The 26,749-nt window shown below is 36.8% G+C and overlaps 2 protein-coding genes across 2 annotated transcripts in view; one reads left to right on the forward strand and one right to left on the reverse strand.

Annotated features, from left to right (window-relative positions):
* LOC140143833 (chordin-like protein 1) overlaps nt 1–3,021 on the forward strand; it is a 14,496-nt gene extending 11,475 nt beyond the window's left edge. Inside the window, exons 8-10 of the mRNA XM_072165643.1 lie at nt 449–694; nt 1,525–1,638; nt 2,589–3,021. Coding sequence (XP_072021744.1) covers nt 449–694; nt 1,525–1,638; nt 2,589–2,776 — 548 coding nt within the window. The 3' untranslated portion in view covers nt 2,777–3,021. The remainder of the gene's footprint in view (nt 1–448; nt 695–1,524; nt 1,639–2,588) is intronic.
* Nucleotides 3,022–10,320: 7,299 nt separating this feature from the next.
* On the reverse strand, nt 10,321–25,247 carry LOC140143829 (uncharacterized). Its single transcript, XM_072165638.1, has 10 exons — nt 25,173–25,247; nt 20,631–20,686; nt 19,870–19,978; nt 19,334–19,373; nt 18,405–18,537; nt 17,286–17,619; nt 15,849–16,062; nt 14,926–15,027; nt 13,453–13,689; nt 10,321–11,334 (listed from the first exon to the last, which is right to left on the reverse strand). The coding sequence occupies exons 1-10, from the start codon at nt 25,230–25,232 to the stop codon at nt 11,114–11,116; spliced, it is 1,506 nt and encodes a 501-aa protein (XP_072021739.1). The 5' UTR covers nt 25,233–25,247; the 3' UTR covers nt 10,321–11,113.
* Nucleotides 25,248–26,749: the final 1,502 nt, after the last annotated feature.

Consider the following 26,749-nt stretch of genomic DNA (forward strand, 5'->3'; position numbering starts at 1 on the left):
AGCCTAGTACTACAATCATTCATGGTTGATTTTTAAAAAATGGGAAAAAGTTATCAACAATTACACTTTTGTAACTTGTGTTTACTTCAGAATCTATTCAAGATAGAGAAATGTGTACAAGACCAATGCATTTTTACATCTTTAATAGATTTTGCATTTTTGGTGAGAAATCACATATTTTTGTGTTTTTTTTTTTTCCTGGGGTGGTTTTTGGCCTCTAAAATCACACACATATTTCTGTTAGGCATAGATTAAAGTAAAAAAAAAAACCCAAAAAACTCAAGAGCCCATTTCAATGAATGAAGACCCAGCTCACCAGCTTGTAACAATCATTTTTGCTTATGCAAAATACATTGATAAGAATGTTTCGGATATGAAACTATAACATGAAACAAGTATCATATTTGCTTATAAATTTCATTATCTAATTTTGTACATTCCATTTCAGAAACCATCAGATTAACCGTGCATGATGGGATAGGTCAGAGTAGTGTTCTCTACACAGATAGCACACAAGATATACCATCACCCCACCTGTCACTATGCCTACGAAAGAGTGAAGACATTCTATTTTACCAATACAAAGTCACATCTGAGGCGGCGGCTACAAGGAGGGAGGGGTCATCTTTTGAATATGCAATAGAGGATTTAAAAACGGAAGAAATTGAGCTCCATGTATGGACAGTTTCACAAGGTAAGGCCTAAAAAAATTGTATGATTGGCCTAACCTGATCGACCCCCCAAAAAAGTTACAAAAAAAAAAATAATTAATTTAAAAAAAAAGAATTTAAAAAAAATTAGATTAAATTTAATTTAAGAAAAAAAAATCCAAGGCTTTTATCAAATGCAATTTTGCAGATTTAAAAGTAAAAAAAAAATATTATTTATGTTACGAAAATCAAACAATTTTTTATGCCTAAATAATCCAGGCAAAGTATGTTTAGGGTGAAATCAATGGGCACAAGGGATAGAAGATATCAGGCCCTTCCCAGAAACCATTGTAACATGTTACATCCCTGCAGTAAATCTTAGCCTCCTACATTCCTTAGTATACTGATTGAGCACAAAAAGCATTTTGTACACTCAAAACAAAAACAGTATCTTAAAAACACTGGACCTAAATTACCAAATAAATAAATTAAAGGGTTTTTTAAAATTAACATTAATCAAACTTACCTAACATTACTGGTAGCGACTAACATAAGGTTCCCTGTCTTCATCACAGCAGTCATTTCTACTATCTATCCTGGAAGTTACTCTGGAATTAATATAATGCAAGTTTTTAGTATTCCATGTCTTAGAGAATTAGATTTTTATTATTACTTTTCCTCCTCTCAATATTTTGGCCCCTTCCATTGTGGCCCTGGTCCTGTGTGGTAATTCAGGTCCTGTATCTTAGTAAAACACCACCATGCTCATGGTGCTCTATCAGATAAAACTTAATTTCATTGAAAATGTGACCAAAATTGTTTCTATCATTACTGTGTATCTTTTAAAATGTTTTCATTAATTTGACTTTTGCAGATACAGGTGCAATAGAAGATTTCCAAATTGGTACTATATCACAAGAGTCCTTCAACAGGTTACAAGAACATGATAGATATGGGAAATATTACCTTGTTGGGGCCTCAACATCACGTAAGTACATCATGAAGAGATTAGATGTAAATTGTGATGTATCAAAATGCTGCCGTGTGTATTTTTGTTTTAACATTGTTAATGTATTCATTGTATTGAGATATTTTTGTAACTGGGAGAGGCACTAATTAAGGTGGATAATGTATCAAAATTCATTCAAAAAAGAAATATGCACACTGGAAGAAGTAAAATAACACTTCCAATATTATACAAGCGATAACAATGGCAAACAGCAGCAATGGTGAATATATCACATTTTGATTGTTACCCATCAGCTTTGTTGTCTAATGAAACGCCTGCTTTTTCCAAATTTAATATTAGATCCTCTTGACATTATTACTATTTATTGTTTAATGACCTTTTATGACAAACATTTACAAATAAGGTGGTCGTTATACAGTATTTTGGTGTAGCATTCTTGGCCATGCTCACTGGATACTGATGGGTACCAACCATTCTGATACACCATAAAGCAGCGCCACACACAATAGTGAATGTCACTTTTCAGTGCTACTGTTTTCTTCAATTTTGAGAACTTTTCACTTGCAAAAAACTTGCACATCATTTTCAGCTATTTCTAAAAATTGCACATATTGGGCTATTCCATTTTGTGGAAGATTTTGGAATATGTTCCACAGGGGGAGTATGTTTTTCAAATGCAATTGTCAGGGTTACTCATTTTGAAACCCATATTCCCCCTGTATTATGGCTTTACTTATATCTTCCACACCTGGAGTATTTCAAATGTAATTTACTCAATTATTGTATGTTCTACTCAAAACTCATGCTCCCTCTGTGGTAGACTTTAGCTAAATTTTCCACAGGGGTAGTGTGGATTTTAAATGGAATAGCCTATTTTCACCCTTTCAAGAGGAACACTTATCCTGGATGTTAAGTCATCCTAAATAATTAGTGAAAAATATTAACAACATTTTCTTTCTTACTTACAGATCGACTTCGGAAGTTAAAGCGCAAAGAACGAAAAATCCAGGAAACGTGTACAAGAAACTGCTTACGAAGAATATCCACAGTAACTAAACCGCTGAAGGTGCGCACAATTGTCCAATCGGCTGACTGCAGCAGTTCGTCGATACACACAGCTAAACAGAAAGGAAAACGGAGCAGTAGATCAGGGTAGTGAATAAGGATGTCAAATCAATTTCTAGATCTTTCATTTAGAATTTTATTTATATGCAATGTATATAGTTATTTTATTACATGTATATGAAAACAGGGTATTATTCATACAATGAAATTGTGATATATTGTACTTACATTGTTATTTTAATGTTTACAAGAAGTGCTCCACAAGATGATGAAGATTATTTAACTTCTTCCCCAAGAGGTTTTTTTTTCGGTTACAAAAAGCAGCAGTCTTTTGTATTGGAAAGTATGCATATATCTCAAAGTAAATCACTCATGATATAAGTATTAATTTTAAAAGCAGCTACAATACAATGGCAAATGGATGAACACAATCTGCCATTTTCTATGCACGCAAAATTGCACACATCTGCATGCTGCGTCAGAGATGCCACTCAGTTTCACACAAAAAAACTTGAAACTGGTGAAAAAACCTGAAAAAGCATGTGAATGCAGGCCAAGAAGCTCAAAACGGGCTGAAAATAAATAAAATCACAGGAATTTGGACTTACAAAAAACCTGAATTCAGGCTAAAACCTGAAAAGTGACATCTCCGCTGCGTCCTGTAGTCTCCCAATGACTGTGTGTTGTCATGGATGCATGGCAGGAACTAAGGCATTCATCACAATGTAATATAAACATTCATTCGCCGTTTTGACTGTTGTAGTGCCTAGTCACTCAAGACAAGGCAAGTACTTGATCAAAACCAAATAGGCAGAAATAAACCTTTTTGAAAAATCACAAAAATCCTTTATGACTTACGGATGCACACATTAAATTTAATGTGTGCATTGAAGATGTGTGCATTGATATATTATATATCATTAAGGTCCATCACATAGGCTCTGAATTTTCCAAGAGATGCTGAAGATTTGTTATGACACATGAAAAAATTCTGCCCTCATCATGAAAAATATCTGTATCTGCTTTATATTTACTTTATAGATGCAGCATTTTTCCATAAGAAGGCAGAATTATGCCCACTTTTTGTAGAGAACTTATTCTATTTGTTCAAATTTAAGGCTTGAGTATTATCACATCATCCAAGAAAAGTCACAAGTGCCTCCTTTAATCACATTGGGTCACAAGTGCCTCATTTCATCATGTTGAGTAAACAAAATTGAATTCTCGACTACAAAATGTTTAACTAAAGCAGATGACTGCAGTGGAAGAAGCAACCAATTGTAAAAAATTTATTCTACCAAAATGTGGGCCCTTTGAAATAAAAGCAGTGAAATATCCAAACTCCCCTTAGTGTTTGAAACTGTATGAAAAGTGCTTGTGAGCTTTTTGCATAATGTTAACTTACTTAAGGCTTTTTTGGCAAATTGAAGGAAAGAAGAAAGGAAGGAAGAAGATGAAGAAAAAAGTTGTTTTTGCCGGTCCAGTTTTGAACCAAGGGCCCGTTGGGTGCGGAGGACGCTATACCAGGGATAGTTAGCCACAGTTGTGTATCTTGGCCGGCGAAGGTTTTCATACCTATATGGATGTGTGTTCCAATGATTATGCAATCATGGGATCACATGGGATACTCACACTTGCAGTTGCTTTGTGCTGTAGCCTTTTGTAGCTTTTTGTGTTAATGCCTACAAGTATGTTTGAAAACATACAACTTTGTGACCGTTTTGATAAAAAAAATTCAAAAATATTGGACCATTTCATTCATTGAACTATTTCTGAACACTTGAGTATTTCTTCCACTGCAGTTTTGTTGTAAAAAAGTCTTTGAGGACTAAAAATGTAAACATAATTGTATAAATTTATTTTAAATTGTATAAACTATACATGTACAGCATTATGTTCATTATTTATGTACCAGTATAATGTATTCAAAATTATTGGTCTACAGTATTCTGTTTTATTTATGATATCAAAAACAAAAACTAACTTTATAACTTTAGTATCGAATAAAGATAATATGCACACTATCTTAGCATACACTGACTGAGATAACTTGCAAGTCACTTCTTACCCTTCCAGGTAAAACACAGAATAGATCTGCAAATATATTATAAAACATATGCTGCTTGGGAGAGGTGTTTCAGTTTTCTCAAGAAGTAAATATGTGACCTGCTACCACAAAACGAGGATGTAAAGTCGCAAGTTGGTAGTTTTGAGACATCCTGGCTGGCTGAGTTGATGTTCTGTGTTTGCCGTGCACCTGTACAAGCCAGTAGTATGTCCTTTGTGAATGGCCTATTGTGCCGCCATTCACGAGGGTCATAGATACATAGTACTTGCTTGAACAGGTGTGCTAAAAACAAAATAAACCGACGCAGTAGCACTAGCCAGGACGTCTCGAAACTTGCGACTTTATGCTCATTTCATGGTAGCAGGTCACTTATAAAGTATCTATTACCCCATTTACATTGGGCAAAAGTCGTAATCGACTTAAGCTGTATTTTGAATTACGACAGCAGATTAATTCGTTTGGTGGGTGTTTACACCAGCCCTCGAATTAACCCACGGCACCCATGGCATTTTGCTGTGGGTGCCCATCCCCACTGCCGTAATGCCCTCAAAATATGTCCTTTACCCAAGGCAGTCACTTGCCGTGCCCTCTAAAGAAGTTGCCGTCCGTGCCCCAGCCCTGCCCCTTCATTATAAAATCATCTATCAGACTGTTTGTGTGTGTTTTCTTAACTTTTGAGAAATTGCCTTGGTGCCCTTCTCAAATTTTCAACAGTTGCCATGATGCCCTCTTGAAATATTAAAACTGCTGTGCTGCCTTGCCTTTTCAGTGAAAATCCAAGGCAATTATCGACTTGCCCTAAAAAAAGTTGCAGTGCCCCTTCAGATGCTTAATTGGAGGGCTGGTTTACACTACATCGGCTGAATTCGATTCCAAATTCGCATTCACGAATATCGAATTCGTTTGTTACCAATGGTTACGGCAGGTAAATACAAATTCAACAACGTGTTCGTTTACATTAGCGAAAAGTTGTAATTAATGACAACTTATTCGAATTCACTTGAAATGAATGATGATACAAGTCATCATTGGAATTACGACTTTTGAATTACGATTAATTACGACTATACCTGTTTACACGTATGATACTGAATTAAGTCGATTACGACTTTAGTGAATTCGATTACGACTTTCGCCCAATGTAAACGGGGTATATGAGTAAACAACAGAGCAGATGCTGTATTTATATGTAAGGCAGATATTTGCGGCAATTCTAAGCACACCATTCCGCAATGCGAAGTTTGCATATGATTTTTTTTTTAATTCAACAGCCAAACATGTAAGTGAATAGCATAATGGAAACTATTTTTGGTAAGTGAATGATTAAGGTAGGAGAAACTTTTCCAAAACACCCTAATGTCCTAATTTGCATTATGCAAACGTTGCGTCGCAGAATGGTGCACTTGGAATTGCCCTGAACCAGTCTGCTCCCACAGTTAAACATAATATCTACAATGGACTGTTCCATTTGAATCTACCATGCACTGTGGAAGATGTAAATGAAGAGGGAGTATGATTTTCAAATAGAATCAGTTGGGATTCATTATTTTGAAACCCTTACTCCCCCAGTATACGGATTTACCTATATCTCCCACAACTGGAGTCGAGTATTTCAAATGGAAGTTGCCCAATTGTCTATTCCATTTGCAATGCATACTCCCTCCATGAAGATTTTAATTAAATCTACCACAGAGGAGTGTGGATTTCAAATAGAATGGCCCTACTTTGCAACAATGCCGATACAGCAGTTTTACTTTCAGCATTTTTACTTGCTTTCCCAAATACATACATAATTGTGGGAAATGTTATTGCTTTATATTGTTTTTGTTTTAAATACCATTGTACATTGTTTTTGAATAAATTATAAACTTGTAAATAAACACACTGTACTATAAATACCATATATGAATGTCCTATAATACACATGTATAAATGCATGTCAGTGCCTGCATGGCACTGATGGTCATGCAAAACAAAATGCAGTTTTCAGCAGCTTTAACAAATGGGCTGTTCCACTTTAAATCGATACACCCCTATAGAAGACATTACCTTAATCTTCCAAACAGGAAGTGTAGATTTCAAATGGCGTCACCCAGGTAACCCCATTTAAAATCTTCACCTGTGTGGAAGATTAAGGTAATGTCTTTCATCGGAGGTGTATGGATTTCAACTGGAACAGCCCAGAGTGACAGTCAGTTTACCTGTTATGTGTGACCACAACCCAAATGAAATGAACATTTTCCAATGTTATGCATTTTCACTCTACTATAATTATATCAACATGGTTTCCACATAAAATACCACATTACTAAAACCTGTCCTCACGTATTAAAGTTAACCTGTAAAGTGCCTCACAAGATTTGTTAACCCAGGGCTGTCAACTCTCACACATTTGGCGCAAGTCTCACAAAACTTCATGCATTTTGGTGCTTTCTCCCACTCTCACGTCAAGGTAGTAAAATCTTGCACATTATCAAAATATTGTTGGTAGACAAAACTTTTTTTACTCACATTACACTTTTTAGATTGGCAAATAACATTTGGGTCCGGTCCACAACTGACAATTTTAGTCAGCAAACAATATTTCCGCCCCGGTACACCACTATTCGACAATATCTCCCTCCAAGAAATTCCAAAAAGTTGACATCCCTGGTTAATCCCAGGTAACAACGATTGCCCACCATGCATGGCAAAACCGGCTTTGTACTGTAAAAGTTTCACAACATCGCCCTTTACAGTCAGTAACTAAGGCCAAAAAAAAAAAAAGGTTTTTCTCAAAGCTGACGAGTGATCTGAAAACAAATGCGAAAATGCGATTTTTTTTTTTTTTTCAACTTGATATTTTTATGGTGTGTCAAAATTGAAAATTAGTGTGGTGGCTGTCGAATTCAGCAGTGCCAGTGTTGTCTATACCCATCATTTTCAACACACAAGCTATCGGAGCACATGGATTCTCGCCGTTAAGTATTTCTATTAAGCAACATCTTTTAGTGTGTTCGTAGTTTTGGTTTTGTGTAAAAACCATCCTTTCTCTTTATTTTTCCCGGATAATTTGATTTTTAAGATCACAAACTCGGGTGCTGCTGCCGCTGAATCCATGATGACTTCGGTGGGAGGATTAATACTGCGCCATGTATTTAATATTTAAATTAAACAAAACGTCATCGTGCGTCATAGTCATTCATATTGCCACACGTAAAATGACAACATTAAAAATGTTGATGAATATTCAGCGAGTACTCAAGTACATGGTGTACAATTAAGATTTTTTATTGTAGGATCGGTCTTAAAAAATAGTATGATTTAAATACGCATACGGTTGTGTCGTTCAGACTACAACAGTGTCATCGTAGGTGACTTTTTAGTTAGGCTGTTTTAAATTCTTGATCCAGGAGACGCACTGTGCGATGTTCGATGTTTTTTGATATTTTTATTTTGAGAAAAAAATCTGATTTTCGGCGAATTTTTCCGGAAAAAACTACAAAAAAAAATTTTTGATATAAAAAATTTCCGCATTTCTTTTTTTTTTCAAATCACGCGATTTTACAAATGCGTGCGTCAGCTTTGAGACGAACCATTTTTTTTTTTTGCCTAACAAAGGGATGGCTTATAGTAACCTAGAATTCATCATTATGAGAAAACCATGATTATGATTATTTTATAGTGGTTCCATTATGATTGAGTTTACATTAGTTATCAGAGAAGTTTAGACACTTTTTTTACTTATAATTAGAAAAAAAAAATCAACACTTTTTGCCACTTTAGCATGTAGACTGTGTAAACGATCAAGTGGATTTTGATTGTCCAATTGAATCATGTCATGAAAATCTATGAAACCGCAACACCAATATTCGCTAGCCAAGCCACGTAAAGTGACCCTAGCTTGACCCTGTTCTTTTTAAGTGATCAACATGGCATGCACATTGGAAAGTGCAAAGTGACAAATTTTCCTGGTAGCAAGTGTATCTTGGGCTATTCCAGTTGATATCCATACACCCCCTATGGAAGAAATGACCTTAATCTAGCACACAGGGAGTGTGAATTGTAAATGGGGTTACCCGAATGGACGATGCCATTTGAAATCCTGTGTGGGAGATTAGGGCATATCTTCCATACAGGGCGTGTGGAATTCAACTGTAAGAGCCCATTACAAAAAGAACTTGACAACAAAATAATAAATAAAAATAAATTTTGGGTTTATAAAGCGCCTTTCTCCAGATCTTAGAGGACTCAAAGCGCTGTAATGGTGAATCATCACAATCAGATCGCATCAACTAGGCTGCTGTTGAACGGCGCACACCTATCCGCAACCAGTTAATTTTTAATTCAAACATAATACTGTATTATGTACACACAATTATTATACTGTACATGGAGATGCACAAAAATACATTTATGATATGTGTATAAATTGTAAATAAGTATGTACAACTCTCTATTATGCCTTTCAGAGTACAAAAGGCACATTTTGTAAATATCATGAATGCAAAATAAACCCACCAGAACAAAGTATACCATTTGTAGTTTCAATGATTTCATAGCAAACTGTGTTGTATAGATTTTTACAATGGGTACAGTATTAAACTCAAAGCCATATTGTAACATTCCCATAAAAAACATAGTATTTCTTTGCCATAAAATGTTTTTTACTGTCAGATATGTCCCCTTTTAATTTTGAGCCGAACAACTGAGGTAAAGCAAAGAAATTGGAATTTACTACCAGTGCCGATGTTACCAATGCATATAACTCAATCACTGATGTGTGTAAATGATCGTCCCGCACGCCATGTACATACTGTGTTATGATCATCGCATACATGTTCAACTAATATTATTTCCATCGAAATAATTAGACAACGCTTCATTCAAAATCTTGTATATTTTGTCAAAAATACAGCACCTACAGTCTTGATTTTTACAGATTACATGTATGTTAGTTTAATAAAGTACTGTACAATTGTGTAAAAAAAACAGCAGAATTTTGAAAAATATTTTGGTTTACAAAAAATATATTTTGGCCCTAATGTACCAAATGATATTTCTACTGATACCAAAATCTCCATTTCGATGGTGAAAAAGTGTGGATGGTGCGGACCATCCTCCTTTAAGAGACCAGGTCGCTTAACAGGTCAAATAAGGTATTTGTAATTTAGACAGAAAGGTGATAAGCAATAGCGTTTGTTTTTACTATTCTCTACCGTGTGATAGATGACATGCAGGTACAATGGTACAGTACTATCAAAGACACCCTGTATAGTGTGGCTAGAATACACATTTTGGCTTTTCAAATCAAATCAAATCATAAAATGACACATTTTCAGCAGAATACATATTTCACATGGATAATATAGAAAAATATTTTTTCCACTTGGAATTGCTGATTTAGTCTGACCTCGTTTGACGAGCCAGCATAAATCCAATTCAAGTATGACAACATTTTCATTATTTTGCCCTCCATGTGCAAAGCACAAAAGATGGCGGAGCCCGACTCAACATTGTAACTTCTCTGTAGCATAAACAGCGTTGAAATAGGGCGGTCAGCCCGGCCATTGGCCTGTAACTTTTTGGATTGGCCGGTAACTTTTCTGACTGGCATCACAGTTGCTGGTCCGGCTGGCCGGTAACTTTTTAAGCTCAAGCCCGGCTGGCCTGTAACTTTTGGAGGCATATTTCGAACACTGAGCATAAACACACTTATTATACACAGCCTATACATCATTTGTTTTCTGTCTAATGCAGAGCTTTTGAAGCCGTTGGTCTGTAAGCATGCCGACAAACTACCCTTGTACATGTGTACAGTCTGACCACCTAGAAGTACAAAGTAAATAGACCTCGGAAACTGCAGGTATGAGAATAATTATTTCAGTGCAATGCGTGTGTAAATGCTTCATTGGCGCACCAACTGCTGCGCGATTTGTACTTGCTGAGCGCACCACGCTCTTTACGCGTCACATTTTTTTAACATGCACTGTGTGTGACGCAAAGCATCGACCCCCGATGCCACAGATTTGGTTTGTACTTCTATCTGGACAGACTGTACTCTGCAGGACTACATTGCATCTTTGGGGAGGCAAAACCTCTTATGTGCTTGTGGCCCCTGAACATGTTTAAAACAAAACTGCCAACCGGTTACATAAGAGGTTTTGTGTTAAACATGTTCAGGGGCCAATGACACAGTGGGTTTTTTCCTGCCCATCAAAAAAATTAGCAAGAACAATTCAATGCACACTGACATATGCACATGTGTCACAACAAAGTATGCATATGTATCTTGTGCTGGGGTTGTGTTCAGTGAGTCATCCATGTTATACACATCCCGCTTCATTGTCTGTTATATCAAGTTCAAGCACAACGTGCACATCATTTCTTCTTAAAGAAGCTCATAAGACTAGACTGTTTCCCTTTGCTAGGTGGAGTCTTCTTCTTCTTGCTGCTTCCCTTTTTCTTTTTCTTACCATCGCCCTCCTCATCATCATCCTCGTCTTTTGTTGCCTTGGGAGCAGGTGCAGGCTTCTTCTTTGGTGGTGGTGGTTCTTGATCACTAGCATCTGTAGAATCGCTCTCCCAGACCTTCTCTGTCACTGTTGGACAATGAAACATTATTAGAGATTGAAATTCTGTTTTGTAAATTTTAAATTCCGTGTTGTTTTCTGTTTTCAAAAAATATAAACCTTAAAATTGTTACCCATTCTAAGGAAATCTGTTTTTTTTTTCATATTAAAAATACTGAAAAATGTAAACTGTATATTTCTATCTAGAAACACAGAATCCAAAATGGCAATTGAAATGAAACTGTTGGCGTAGCCTAAGAAAAAGGTCATGAAACTGCAAATATATGACCCCTATAGGCATGTTATGATAAATTAATTAAGTCAGTGAAATATTTAATCAGTTTGTGCATTCTTTTGAATGTACACTGGAAACTAAGCTTAAATTTGGGCAATTTTTGCCAAAACTCCATTTTCTGTGTTTTACTTGGAATTCCCTGAAATTTATCCGTTTTCCATAAAACAGAGAACTTTGGACTCTACATTTGATACAGTCCGCACAATAAATAAGGCAGCAATTCAAGAATCATGCCCCTATAGCCAAAAAGAGGGTCGATTTCTAAAATAAATAAGGATATTTTCTTTAATTTGAGATATCAGGGGCGCCAAATGTGACCGGCTACCATGAAACAAGCGTCCTGGTTGCTGCGTTGGTGTTCCTTGTTTCAGGTAGACCTGTTGTATGTCTGTATGTCCTTTGTGAATGGGGAACACAATGGGTCATTCACAAAGAACATACTGATTGCAGGTGCCCGACAATCAAAGAACATCAACTTAGCAACCAGGATGTCTCGAAACTACCAACTTGCGACTTTACGCTCATTTTATGGTAGCAGGTCACAAATGATGCAGAAATAACCAAGGTTCTGAAATTTAAATCAATATTAGGAGTAACAGATTCAAAAGTTGCACCATTTGGTTTTGTGCACATCACAATGACATTATTTCAACATGTCAAATTATAAAAAATAAATAAATAAATGTAGATATTTATATAGCGCTTTATGCCGTAAACAGCCTCAAAGCACTTTACATTTATTCCGCCGTCATTAGAATATGTCGGAACCACGTTTGCAGCCTACAAGTGGCGCAGGGTCCATCAGTACAACGACTGTGACTACCCCCAACAGCTTCCCATTGCACCTGGCGAGTACTGTGGACAATGGGGCTTGCCAGTCATGTTGGTTCATGTAAGTGAAAACTCATGGTATGCATGATGTGCACAAGGGTGGCAACTTCTGAATGTGTACCTTCCATCGGTTTTAGTTTCATGACTTGGTTATGTCTGCATTATTTGCCAATACTGATATCTCAAATTAAAGACAAAATAGAAACAGAGACCCGAGATCTTCCGAAGATTTACGAAAGTCTTCTGAAACACCTAAACCATCCAGGTGTGAAGAAGACAATCAGCCAGTCCTTCATTAGTTCCTGTTGAAAGTTTCAAAACTACTTTTGTTTTGACAAAATAGGTGTCATTAAATCTCATGGGTGATGCAAAGTAGACCCTCTTACATCCCCAATTAAATTTGACTCCTGTAAATCTTTTTATGTAAATCTTCAACGCAGAGCTAGAATTTCATTCCACAGTGCAAAATCTTGATTCTTGCAAAGGAATTTTACAGGAATCGTTTGATCCTTGCAAACTGTACTGTTTAAATGTTGAAAATTGATGAGAATCAACTTTGATTCATACAAATCTTTTTACAAGAATCTTTGAGAGAACATATCCAGGATTCACATAAAATATAAAATAAAGCTTCTCCCACAAAAGATTTTTAAAGATAAATGTGGCCAACACATCGAAACATGGCAGTTGTGGGAACCGCCCATCCAACATTTTATGATAATAATGAAAATGGGTATTGATTTTTTTTTAAAGATTATCACATTCTGCATCTAAAAAATATTTCAACATCAATGGTGAGGTGTCATTAACAGTTTTTCACATGGTTTAGAAATCTAAATTTTTGACAACTGCCCTGTCTCCATTAGCCTTTTCAAGTATGGCGTACACAAAAGGAGGGCAATCTTCAATCTGGGTAAAACCCGGCAAATTCAAAAGACTTCCCACTTTGTGCAGCGCCATCGTATTGTGTCCGCCATATCTCGAAACGGCTAATGTGATTAAAGTCAAATGTTGCCACTCACCCATGCACCCATCCTCATCAAGTGATGTCTTATTTCTCAGCACCCGTTTCCTTTTCCTCCTTCTACCTCCTGGAGTTGCACTAGTCTCTTTACTCTTCTCTGTCTCTTTGGTTACTTCCATCTTTTCCTCCTCTTCTTCCTCCTCCTTTTCCTCTTTCACATCCTCATCATCATCACTACTAGGGATGTGGGCAACAGGTGGAGGTGTAGGTGGGATAGGTTCATCATCTTCATCATCTGTTGGAAAAAAGAAATTTCATAATTTAAAGGAGGAGGGTCTGATTTCATGCTGTTTTCACTTTGGCTGAATGACCATTAGTGAGAATAATAAATTCTGAAAATCAGGAAAAGTGTAGGGGTTAAAATTTTGATGTGTAAAAGGTGGATTTCTAAAAAGCGTGGGAGCAAAATATAAAGTGTGTGGGTAAAGCCACTAATTGAAAAAAAAATATGGTAATTTGATGATTTTCTGAAAAATTGGAAATTTTGGAAATCAATTTGTTGAGGTTTGCAACTCCTACGAATGTCACCTATTTAATAGTATCAATGATTCCATCATTTTACAGTAAATGACATTCCTCCTTGCTTACTGAATGTATCGCAATTGCTTCAGGATGTCAGCCATGTGTTAACTGTTGTCCAAACAAAACAAAACAATGATGAAAACATGACGATGCACACATGCACAGTTAGTTGTCAAGGACCAGGGCCAGGACCATTTGGGGCGAGTAATTATGCCGACAATGTCGCAAATGTTTCAGATGAAGAAGAAAATCATGAGGATAAAATCTGCACCAATTCGGATTCTGAAATGGGCAATGATGGTGAAGATAATGATAATGAACCCAGAAGTGATCATGAAATTTTGCGATAGCGACGATGTTCAGCCTCCTGAAGTAGACAACTACAAGCTTTGTTCACAAAAGGGTGAGGGTTCAATTCCTCATTAAAAGGTACCTGGCTAAAAAGCGTGGGGAAAAAATAAAAAGGGTGACAAACAGCGATACATATCATGTCTATACAGGCCATCCGGCCTTCCGAGAACCTCCTCATTCAATGTATGTGTTTAATTGTTGTACTGTTATATTTTATATTTGAATGAAATAAAGATGAATGAATGAATGAATGAATGTCTCCTTAGTGAAATCAAGAAATTTCCTGAAATCTTACATCTCCGAGTCAAAGTGACTGACATGCATGTGCGGATGCAACTAACAAACTTTCAACATGGGGGTCTTTGGGGGTGAATCTTTCAGGGCAAAATGCTCAAAATTATATTAGGGGTCTGTCAGGAAGAATTGAGAAAAAAAGGAGTTTTTCGGTGCAAAAAAGGAGTCAAAATACATGATTCTTTGAGAGGCAAATAAGAAACATTATGGGGTCTTTGGGAGGCACCGGATAAAAAATAGGGGGGTCTTTAAGGACCACACATAATGCACACCTCAACATAAGAGTGCCCCCTTGGCTACTTACCCTCTTCTTCACTGCTACTACTGCTGATATCTTGTTGTACAATTCTCCTTCTTCCTTGCTTTACCACACGCTTACTGCGCTTCTTGGATGAGGAACCATCATCTGAAATATAAGTTCAAAGTATAGAAGGTTTAATTAAACTGTACTTTTAAAGGTTTAATTACATTGAACACTTACAAAACTGTGTACATAGAATTTCACACACATACATGTAAATTATTCCAAATAAAGCTGATTGTAAACAGCGTCGCTCATTATAATAACTTGAATGACATCACTCGCATCATTGACATTTGGGAAAGTCCAAGCACTGGCCAAATCAATTGATTTTTCGATTGGCAAACATTGACTTGCCAGTGCAAACTAGATATCCATATATATACACACTACACTTCTGGTGTTGTCTTTTCTGGTACAAGCTCATTTGGAAACACTTTAGACTCTAAAGCCTTGCAATCAAGTTAAATTGTACTTTTAACTTGCAAATGGTCTGCAATAATATTAGAATACCTGTGCGTGCAGAAGGTCAGCCAGTCAATTGAGTCAAAATGGGTCACTTTTTACTTTTTGGGGCTAAGAAATCCCCAAAATAAGCCTAATTTTTAGGCTTAACTTTGAATTCCTGGCTTATTGCTACTTCAACTCACCCAGGCGGCGAGTGGCATGATAGAGCCGGCAACTTGTGAAACCGCCCGGCCGTATGGCATTTTCAATATACTCGGTTAGTTTTGTGGGGTTCATTATCGAACCCCAACGGTTTTAGCTTGTATTTATATCATTTATTAACATAGGCCTATTTGTTTGTGATATTTCAAGCGTTTTAAAATTTCAAAATAATCCCATTCAATTACACGGTTGACGATGGAATTTCATGGAAATTTACTGAATTTAGAGAATGCACGGCGACCACCACCTGAACTCACCTGAATCAGAATCGGACACCGCCATCTTGGATGCTTTCCTTTTGTCTACTACTGCTACCTTTTCTTTCTTCACTTCTTCCTTCTTCTCTTCTTCCTTTACCTTTTCAGGCGATGACTTCTTAGCCTCTGGTGTTGTTTTTGGTTTAGATGAAGCAGCGTTTGCTTTGGTAAGGAATGCCATCATACCGCCTTTTGGTTTGCTACTTGTGTTGGACTGTAACAGGTCAAAGTAAAGCATCAATTGTGTTAAAGGCGCATTCATTCGTTAAGTTGTAAAAATCATTCTTAAACACTTGAGAACATTGCTGTTCTTACCTGTGTGATATGACATGATATCACACACTTTAGCGTGTGCGTGTCAATGCGATACTTGTATGTGCTATTTGAACCAATCAGAGGTGTATAGCAACAATGGGACTGATCGATTCTAAGCCCTAGGTCAGGCCTTCTCAACTAGTTTATTTGAAGTGCCAATTGGAAAATGTTAGCGATCATGAAGTGCCAACATGCTAAGGGAGAAATTTGTGAGGGAGCCCATGCGCTACCGAACGCATACAAGTGGGGTCCAGGGCCCGCCTTATGGCCCCTCAAGGGGTCCAGTGTGAAAGCTCCAGCTGCAGGGGTCCAGGGTGCAGTGCCGCTGGAAGCCTTTGAGATTTTAGGGCTTTTTAAAGGCTCAGATTTGGTATTTTTACCCGGGTTTTCACCTTGTTTTTGTTCAAAATTCATGTGAACAAAATTAGTAAATTTACTGTGCGCCACTTCGCACACCACTTTGACTAACTCCAAGTGCCAGAAGTGGCACGCGCGTCGCCAGTTGAGAAGGCCTGCCCTAGGTAATTCCTTGTAAAATGTAGGATTTAATTTGATCGACTCATATACCACGCGACATCTTTATTGTTGGCGTAAAACACTTAAAATACCTAAAATAATGATGTCGCTTGTGTTATGAGACAATAGATGCACTCCAGCGGCTAAAAACAATACCTTTATTCTCTAATTAAAATTCATTTTTTGGCACCTTTGTTTGTGTCACAGATATCTTAGCCAAAACAAACATAGCTTATGCAATATTTATAAAGGATTGGGATATTTAGTCCCCCTGATAACTTTGTAGGGGTTTTATTGAGACTGCACAAGGTTCAGCAAACAATGTCACTCTTTCCTTTTGTCATTTCTGTCTGTACTGCTGTTATCCAAACAAACTACTCGAAATTATGCATTGGCAAATTGGCATAATTATATGTCTTGTTTTGTGTACGGTTTCATAGTCAAAATGTGAGCAACTGCTAAGTGGGGTCAAATTGTCCCCACCAACCCATACAAAACCATATTAGCTTTAAATTGAAACCATATTAGCGTCTGATCTACCTACCCCTTTTCTTTGGTAGAACAACAGTGTACAATTTGTACCCTTTGTACTTTATAATTTCATACCTTTGTTGATTTCTTCTCATCTTTCTTTTCTTCTTTCTTTTCAACTGCATCATCATCTTTCTTTGCCTTTGTTTCTTTTGTACTCTCCTTCTTAGTCTTTGAAGCTGCAGCCTTGCCAGCAAACATGTCCAATGGACCTTTCTTCCTCCCTCTTGATGACGACGCTGTTGTTGAGTCGGATGTCTTAGGTTGTTCTCTTTTAGCGTGTCCGTTGACGAGTGGCGGGACAAGTGGTGGCTCATCTTTACCGGCAAATTTAAGAGCTCTTTGCTCAAGTGCTTCTAATTGTTCAGTTGATCTAGGTTTGGCTTCCGAGCATTGAATGGCACTATATCTGTATTAATAACATTTAAACTGGTAAATAAACTGACAGTTGGGTGTTCAAGAAGTGTCAAAAGAGGTAGTAACCTTTTTCTTTAATTCACATTTGAATTTTCTTATCATTAAAATCCTTGATACTTGGGTATAACTACTACTAGCAATAGCAAAAAATGTGGGGCTCCGCACTCAAAGGCCTTTTTGAGCACAAATTAATTCTGTCATGATCGTAGTACTTGTGCCCTTTTTGGAGAGTAGACTTACACCCTCAGTCACCAACATTCTGGGTTGATGACTGAGAAATCACCGGGATATTTTTTTTGTCAGACTAAGAAGTAAGAACCAGAATCTGGAGGTATTGTTCTGTGCAGTTATGTCAAAGTTTACCTTTGACCTGCATTTGATATTTTTTACAACATTCGGTGCATGATCATGTCACCACGGCACTAGACACAGGTACATAGGAAGTCACACATGGTTCCTGAAAATAGTATGGTGAGAATATTTTTCTTGAGTCCGGCACTTTTTGAAAGCTATTGTTTTGGTTATCAATAACAAGCATAGCACATTAATAACATGCGCAGTTGGTAGAAAACAAAGGGTTCAATGGGCCATTTCAGTTGAAATCCATATACCCCCTGTGAAAGATATAACCTTAATCTATGAGTCACCCATTCAGGTAACCTCATTTTAAATTCACACTCCCTGTGTGGAAGATAAAGGTTGTGTCTTCCATATGGGGGGTGTGGATTTTAACTGAGATAGCCCAATCTGTGGGATTATAAAAAAAAAAGAACTTACTTGTTTGATTGCATGATATTCTCCTTGGTAATTTGATAATCCACCATATACAGAGGGTTGACATCCTTGAGTAAGCTTTTCTGTATACTGTACACATGTTTGCCAGTTACTTTGCTAAATTTGGATTCAATTGCTGCATACGGAAAAGATAAACAAAAATACTGCTCATCCGACAGATCCATTATTAATAGCATAACTGACACACCAATTTGTGAAATACTTTTCTAAAAGAATCTTATCATTTCTAAGTCCTGTATTAAATTTGACACAGAGTCCAGAGTGACCTGTGACTAGAGTTGCACGGCTAAGTTGCCAATAGTCGACGTAGTCGACTATGAATTGATGATTAGTTGACTAATTACGAATATCTATTGTGTCCTGTCAAGATACAATAATAAAGACAACTATAAAAGACCTACATAAAGTTTGATAAACTGATTGTTTGTCATCCATATAACGTCGGCAGAGTGCTACACTATCGTAAGTGCAGTAGAATGTAATAGCTGCCTTTTGTAAAACACCTATTGTTTGCAGCACAATCCCCTCATCATGCTCATTGTAAAGTGTTGATGTTCTGTTTACTTCAGTTAACCCCAATATATCACCTTTACATGTAGCTGGGTGTTTTTCTAGTGTTATTGGTTAAAAATAAGTACATTTATTGAAATGTTGCAAATGGCCGCTATAACATTCGATTGTACTTACGATAGTGTAGCACTCTGCCGACGAAATGTTGCTGAAATTGTTTTTATCTGCAACCTTGTATCGTGAGTTGGGCCCTTCTTCCACTCAGGTATTCAATTGTGCTCTATAAGAAGTTTGGGAATTGAGGTGTGCTATAAATCGCACTTGGACAGGAGATTTAAGGAGTGCGATCGCACTCGCACACCTTAAAACACACTAAAAAATGGAAAATGAATACAACTTACATTCTAGTTCATCTTCTCTCACAATGACAACTTTATTTACCTGCAATACAAACAAATCAAACAATGAACATTATTGTTTACCTATCTATAGTATTCAGCAATGTTCTTCAGCAATGTCTGTCTGTTCTTTCTGATTATTGCGTAAAAAGAACTAGGTCATGCGATGATACGCAGCTTGGTCAGCGAATGAAGTTATGATGTGATGATGATGACATGATTTTGATATTAATCCGCGATGTTATAAGGTTTGCCGATTACGAGCTGATCAAAGTACAGGAGGACAGCCATACTGAAGAGTTGGTCCTTAACACCAATTAACTTTATTTTTCAATTTCCCAGTCAAGGTTTCCACCACCAGGAATTGAACCAAGCATCTCATCATGCACCACAAGCGAGAATTCTAACCACTGAGCCATGCTCATGAGTCGCTCTTAAACATGATATTATATATGCCCTGCAGTTTAGCATGACAATCATGAAGAAAGAATGAACAATTTTTTTTAAAAAGATTTTTGCTGAACGTGTTATTTTCTTACTTTGACTCCTGATTCTGTCTCATCCTCTCCACTCACTACATAGGTAACATTGATAGCTGTCTGCTGGTTAGGTTTCTTCCTCTGCTCTTGAACAAACTTGTCCAACATCCTGTATACAAAAAAGAGAAAACCACACAGATAAAAAAAAAGTGTACTTTGGAAGGGAATTATAGCACCGAAGGTGTCCCCCATACCTTTGACTTAGTGCCCTCCCGTGTTAACTTTGGAAACATGTACATTTATTGAAGCAATCAATTTGCTAGTGCCCTACATGTAAATACAATAGCCCATAGAACATTACGGTGGTACACCCCCATAGGGATGAGGTACTATTTTTCATTTCATACCAGCAAAACGAAAACATCTCGGACATAACATTTTGTTGTGGTATGAGCTTCTTTCAAATGCCAAAAGTTTGATTTTGATGGGTTAGGCCCAAAGTGGAAGGGATGAAGATTTCAATCAAGTTGCAAGGTCAAAATTTTGGCGAGAAGAAAGATGCTCGTAAACAGAATTGCATGAATCCTAGTTGATTCTCGCAAACTTTGAAGTGACATCAAATGATTCCCGCAAATTTATTCTGCAAGAATCAAGATTGAATCTCGCACTGCAAAACGAAATTCTGACCCTGAAGTTGGGGTACACTGTACAGTATATAAAATAAGAAACAAATCATTGCATTATTTTGATGTACTCTAGAACATACAGCTATGCATACAACAAACAGAATGGATTAGCATTCAAATTTTGCAGTGACTTACTGTTTGGCCTGGTTCACATGGAGAGAGAGTGTCTGACTTAGCCACTTGTATGTTACCTGTAGATTAGAAACAAACACAGAATGATTCAAAACAGGTGAATGCTGTACTTTTAATACATGTATAAAAGAATCATTGCCAATTGGTCATTACCATCTGGAGAGCGAGAGAGTCTCACTGTCTCAGGCTCAGCCGTTTGTACCTTGTATTATATTGTACCTAGTAGATACATAACATGTATTATGTAAAGGCTAACTTTCAGGCCTTTTTGGTCTTCCAGCCTTTTCTTCCATATGTATCGTGTTTGTATTTTTTTTATGTACCGGTAATGTAATGTAATGATTTTATGGAAATAAAAAAAATAAATATGAAAAATGTATACATACACACACCCCTACATTCAATCGCCGTAAATTGGAGACGTATAAGACTATGCAAATGTCGACGTCTGAATCCGTACTGAATCAACATACCAAGGACGTTTTTTGCCATTTTTTTGTGTATTTTTGTGGTTATGGAATTCAACCTAGTAACTGCGGACATTACATCTCATAACGATAGAGTCATACATTATACATGCATTTGCGGTCGTTTGCAGACCTCCAGAAACCGAGGACGGTCCCCTATTGCAGAGTAGTCAGCGGTTTGAATGTGAAGTGCGAGTGTGTGTCCTTGTTTGCTGGCAAACACCTACGCATACATACACACCTAAATACATATAACAAGGCTTTTGTAGCCTGCTACATGTATTTCATGAAGATCACAGAGTAACACTACATAATTTTTAAATTATATTTTTACCACATATTGTACTTTCACAGATCTATATAATAAATCTAGAATGAAAAGTGTCATAATCTGAGAGGCCCTGTGGTATTTTAACAAATATTTTAAATGACTTAAAAATCCTTCATTTATTAAGGATGCAAAAATTGCGACTATTTAGGTACCGTATCTTTTTTTAAATCAAAATTTACCGTACATTTGAATCAATTGTTCGTCTATAAGATGAAATGTGAGAGACAATACTGCTGTACTGTGTCTTGGCGCAAAGTGCATTCTTGATATATTTTGCACAAAAATATAAAAAAAGTAAAAAGCAAATTTTCCTTTTAATTATTACAATATATACCCGGTACCGTATGCATCTTTAGTGAAATCTAGCATGTGCCACCTAAATTTGCTCAATATAATATGATGCTTAGAAGTAGGCCTACGCAATTTTTGAAAAGGAATCATGTGTTTTAGTTTTTAATAATAGACCTGTACCAAACGAGCCCCAAAATCAAAAAGACTGAAACTGGTGAAAAATTCAAAAAAATGCATAAAATTGGAGTTGAAATTTATTCAGTAATTCAGGCAAAAGAAGGAATGAATTCAACATAATATGCTAAACCTGAGGCTATTGATGGACGTGTTGGATCATACTACGTCCGCTTTATGGTCATGCGCCATGAATTGGGGTATAGGAAAAGGTGGGGGTGTTACAGTTTTTCATTTTGTTTAGGATGTTTCACCCATATCTCAAGAATGAAGAGGGGTACTGAACTTAGTTTTGGTCTCATTTTGATGCTAATTTATCTAGCTAAAATTGTGGATTTGTTAAAACTTCATTAGACTGTATTTACTTTTTGAGATATGAATGGGTCCTTTTTCAAAAATTTTAAATTTTCTCGAAAAATAGCCCAATTTTGCCTCAATCTAGCCAAAATTTCGAAATTGTCCAAAAAATGTGGGAAAATTTGTAAAAACTAAAATAAAAAGACAATATGGGTTACATTTGGCTGAAAATTTTGAATTTTGGTATCCATCATGTCCATATCAATGACAATGGGTCCAAATTTCTTGAAAATTTGGTACATTTATGGGTCCACTTTCTCAGCGGCACACCCCTAGGCCAAAATCAAACTTGAGTTCCCCCCCGGATGAAAGTTAGCGGGTGAATAAACGAGTTACGAGCAGGGTTCGATTGAACTGGTGTCGCTGAGCAAAATGCTCCTCATTTTGGACAACCTGCTACACAAATTTCAGCTTGTATAGCAATTTTTCACAATGTACATGTATGTGTACATCCATATCAAAAGGATGCACTTGTCGGCTGCTACATGTGTCTCATTTCACATAATAACTGGGAATAAATACCAGACTCATTTCAAGTGGGGGTCACTTTATATCATCCCAAGTCACATGGCTTATTATTAACACAGAGAACATTACATAACCATGTCACTTGGGGATGATTTGAAGTGACCTCCACTTGAGATGAGTCTGGTATTTACTCCTAGCTATCATGTGAAATGAGGCATTACATGTAGTACATGTAGGTATGCTAGGTGAATTCAAATTTGCCATCAAACTGCATCATTTCATCAAATTAAAGCCCTTGAGTAAACAAAGCCAAAACTGAAAACCTTTTTTTCATAGCACTTTCCGTAGCAAAGTTACATCTTGTCAAAGATTGACTTTCATCAAACAATGTCAAAAAGATTCAGCTGGCAAAATCCCCAAAACGGCATTTCGGGGTGTTTCTAGATCTTTTGTCTCATTATGATAGCAGGTTTTTTAATGGAACTGCTATCAAAATCCCTCTAAAATTCCATGAGCGAGTGTCTTATCACCATAAAAAATCATATATTTGGGTCAAGTGAAGTATAGAAAACATATAATGTAGGTTTCCTTCTTCGGCCAGTTGTTTTAAATTTCTATGTAAAAATGCATTGACATTTTCGGCGAATTTGGCTGACTAGCAAATGTGTTTGCCTGGCATACCTACATGTAGCAGCCGACAAGTGCATCGTTTTGATATGGATACACATATGCTAATATTATAAGAACATCACCTAATAATATTTTCGCCCGAGACGAATATACCTTTTTCGTCTCAGATTTTCGCTAATTTAATATTGCTACGCAAACTTTTCAAAGTAAAATCGAACCCTTGCGAGTCGACCTCATTCGCATTCCTTCAACATGTTCAATGCAAAGCACAGACTTTGCCTGTTTGTGAGGTGTGTGAATTTAATAATACTATTGTAAGCTTATGTAGTGCACTACATGTACAATGACTACAAGCGGCTAGGGGACGCAGGGGTAACCTTGTCAATCAAATACTTCATCTATTGTGTCCAATACTTAATCCAATAAGTGATCGATGTATATCGGTAACTAATCAAGATCGTAGAATTAGGCCTAAGCCTTATATGGCGGCACGCTTTAATACTTTACGATTCAGCAACAAGATGTCATAAGACTTAATTTATTTTTTATGATTAGGCCTACCATTAAAAAAACCCAGAAAAAAACCCAATAATACTATAAAATAATGAAAACATTAGTTTTTTAAATTAAAGAAATTGTAAACATTTTTTTATCATAGGCCTAGGCCTAATTAAATATCAATTTCTAACATAGGCCTAATAATTATATCCTCGCGAACAGCAAGACCATTAACTTTTGTTTTTTTTTTTGTTTTGTTTTTTGTTTTTTTTCTTTAAGACGAAAATACCTACATTTTTTGTCTCTGCTGAAAACGTTTGTTATTTCTTTATTTATATATACAATATTGCTTTCTCGTATCATTTGATTTTGTGTAATAATTAATCAAATACATGAATAAGCAATACCAACTAGCAGAAAAATGTTAAAATGCACTTTGCGATTTTGTAGTAAAGTACTTTAATTAAAAAGCCGTAGCTGCACGCGGTTGGTATAGCTGCGAGACAAAAAGCCTATAGTGAAAATTAGTTCTTTTTATTTTTATTTGGTTAAAAAGGCAAATATAAATTAAATGGCCAAATGATTTATCAAAAAAGTGGAAATATTATTTGACTAGTAATATAACTTAAAGTTGAAAATTTTAATATTTATTTTATACCATTGTGATAGTTTCTGTAGAGATCAGTGGTTAAACTTGGTCAACTTTGCACAGTGGTCCTCTGCTATCATGGCTATCGATCTATTTTGGTGCCTCGGCTCGGGGAAATTGCCTATCGATTGGAATGATCATGCCATGGATCTAGTACGTATTGGTGATGTCATTGTCATCGACTTGAACTTTAGGTGGAAGGAGCTGGTGGACAATAGAATCACCATTGATTGACAAGGTTACCCCTGCGTCCCCTAGCCGCTTGTCAATGACTGACAGTCAGTACTTTAAAATATACTAAAATGCAGCAAACCTTTTACGAGCGCGACTACCGTGATGTTGCAAATTCGGCGCTAACAACGCGTACGGCGCACAGTTCATTCATAAATTTCCACTCAGCAACAATATATCGCCTTAGCAGCCAATCAGAGACAAGTGCGTGCAACGCAGTATATACGCGATGTATCCTTACAATACGCGCTCGTCTAAGGTTTTCTGCATTTTAGTATAATAACACTCCGCCTGTCGAATTCGACAACCTTACACTCCATCACCTGAATTTTATCGCTCTTTTATAAGTCATGCGAGTCTCTAAATGATACAAAACTTACCCTGTACAGTCATCATACCGAGCGTTATTAGGCAGTAGTAATTAAACTGATATTCATTGGCCAACTTACCACTTTATCTTCATCAAACACATATTCTTCGATGTTTTCTAGCTCCATATCCCCCGCCATTTTGCTTTTAAAACAGCGTTGCAAGTGTGAGCGTTGCCAGCCTGGTAAGTTTTCGTGGCGTTGCCAATTCTGAGATTGCTATATAAGATCGTGCGAGAAGGTGCGGTGCGAGCCCGGGTGCGAGATCCCCGCGGGGCAGATCCCCGGGGAGGCACTTAAAACAAATGACCATCAGTGGCGTAACTACCGGGGGGCAGAGGGGGGCAACGTGCCTCGGGCGCCCCCCTTAGGGGGGCGCCAAATTGAGGTGAAAGTCAAACTTTTCGCGCGCTTCGCGCGCATTTCAGCACAAAGTCATTTGAAAGAACATTTTAAGACCGATATTCAACTTCTAGTAACCAAATTTAATTAGTGGTAGGCCTTATTTGCCCCGCGCGCAAATGTTTCAAGAATTACCCGCGTCTAAGATATTCTCTGGGGGGTGAAGGGGCGCAAATTTTGTTTCTTGCCCCGGGCGCTACCAACCCTAGTTACGCCACTGATGACCATACGCGTATGCTCCCCCGGAAAGACCCCCCTTTTTGGATTTCGCAGCTCCGAAATACCCCCCATATTTGACCAAAATAGAGCTCCGAAAGACCCTTGATTTTGATAATTTCAGCTCTAAAAGATCCTTTCTGCTCTAAAAAGACCTAGCCTGGGTGTTTAATTTATTTCGCATAATAAATTAAATTATATTTTTATGAAAAAAACAACAACAAAGAAAAAAATACAAACAAACTCACCTATCCCATGCATTTTTATTCTAGCCCGTGGTGGCAATACTAAATTTCTTAGAATTCTAAATGTAATGTTACTAAACTTTACAGTGTTATCTAATTCTATTATTAATGATAAAGATAGCCATGGTTTTTTTATACTCTTTAATCATAATTATCCATACTAGCGGGACACCCGCGCTACGCGCGGGTCCCCGCTAGGTGAGTAAATGGGAGCGTTCACTAAAACGGGAGGAATTACTGAACAGGTAGAATCATTGAAAAGGTAAATTTCATTTATCTGAGTCTGACCCTCGTTAAGCCTAAGTTTCCATTTTAGCTTCTTTCTTTCTTTTTAGTTTCTTATACATGGGCCAATTTTGTTCCATTTTTTAAAAACATTTTGCTGCTAAGCTTGCAAATTTCCGTTACCATGTTTTTTATTTACTCAATCCCGTTCCCATTATTTTCTAAATCTGTCCTTTCTTACATTTCCTGTTGACTTCATTTTTTATTTGCTGCTTAGCTTGTGATTTCCCGTTTTCATGTTATTTATTTAGTTCTGTCCTCAGTTTAATAGCTTTTTTATTTAAATCATCTAATTTTATTAGATTTTATTATTCTTTCCTTCTTTAGCCTATTTTATTCCCGTTTTCATTTTCTTACTGTGACTAACTATAGGCTAACCCACATACTCGTAGGCCTACCTGTTTGTCCTCATTTTGTTTTCTTTTTTAATTACAGTAGGCCTACCTCTTCATGTTGTTTGTACTTTTTAACACACATCTTTTCCCCGTATTTATTACGCCTACGGTCGGT

Source organism: Amphiura filiformis, unplaced genomic scaffold (genome assembly GCF_039555335.1).
Source record: "Amphiura filiformis unplaced genomic scaffold, Afil_fr2py scaffold_29, whole genome shotgun sequence".
NCBI classification, from domain to species: Eukaryota; Metazoa; Echinodermata; class Ophiuroidea; order Amphilepidida; family Amphiuridae; genus Amphiura; species Amphiura filiformis.

Coding starts and splice junctions, on each gene's coding strand:
- LOC140143829 (XM_072165638.1), bottom strand. CDS start 25,232: ATGGCGGGGGATATGGAGCTAGAAAACATCGAAGAATATGTGTTTGAT. Junction 20,687..25,172: donor TGTTTGATGAAGATAAAGTG/GTAAGTTGGCCA, acceptor TCTAATCTACAG/GTAACATACAAGTGGCTAAG. Junction 19,374..19,869: donor AGACAGAATCAGGAGTCAAA/GTAAGAAAATAA, acceptor TTTGTATTGCAG/GTAAATAAAGTTGTCATTGT.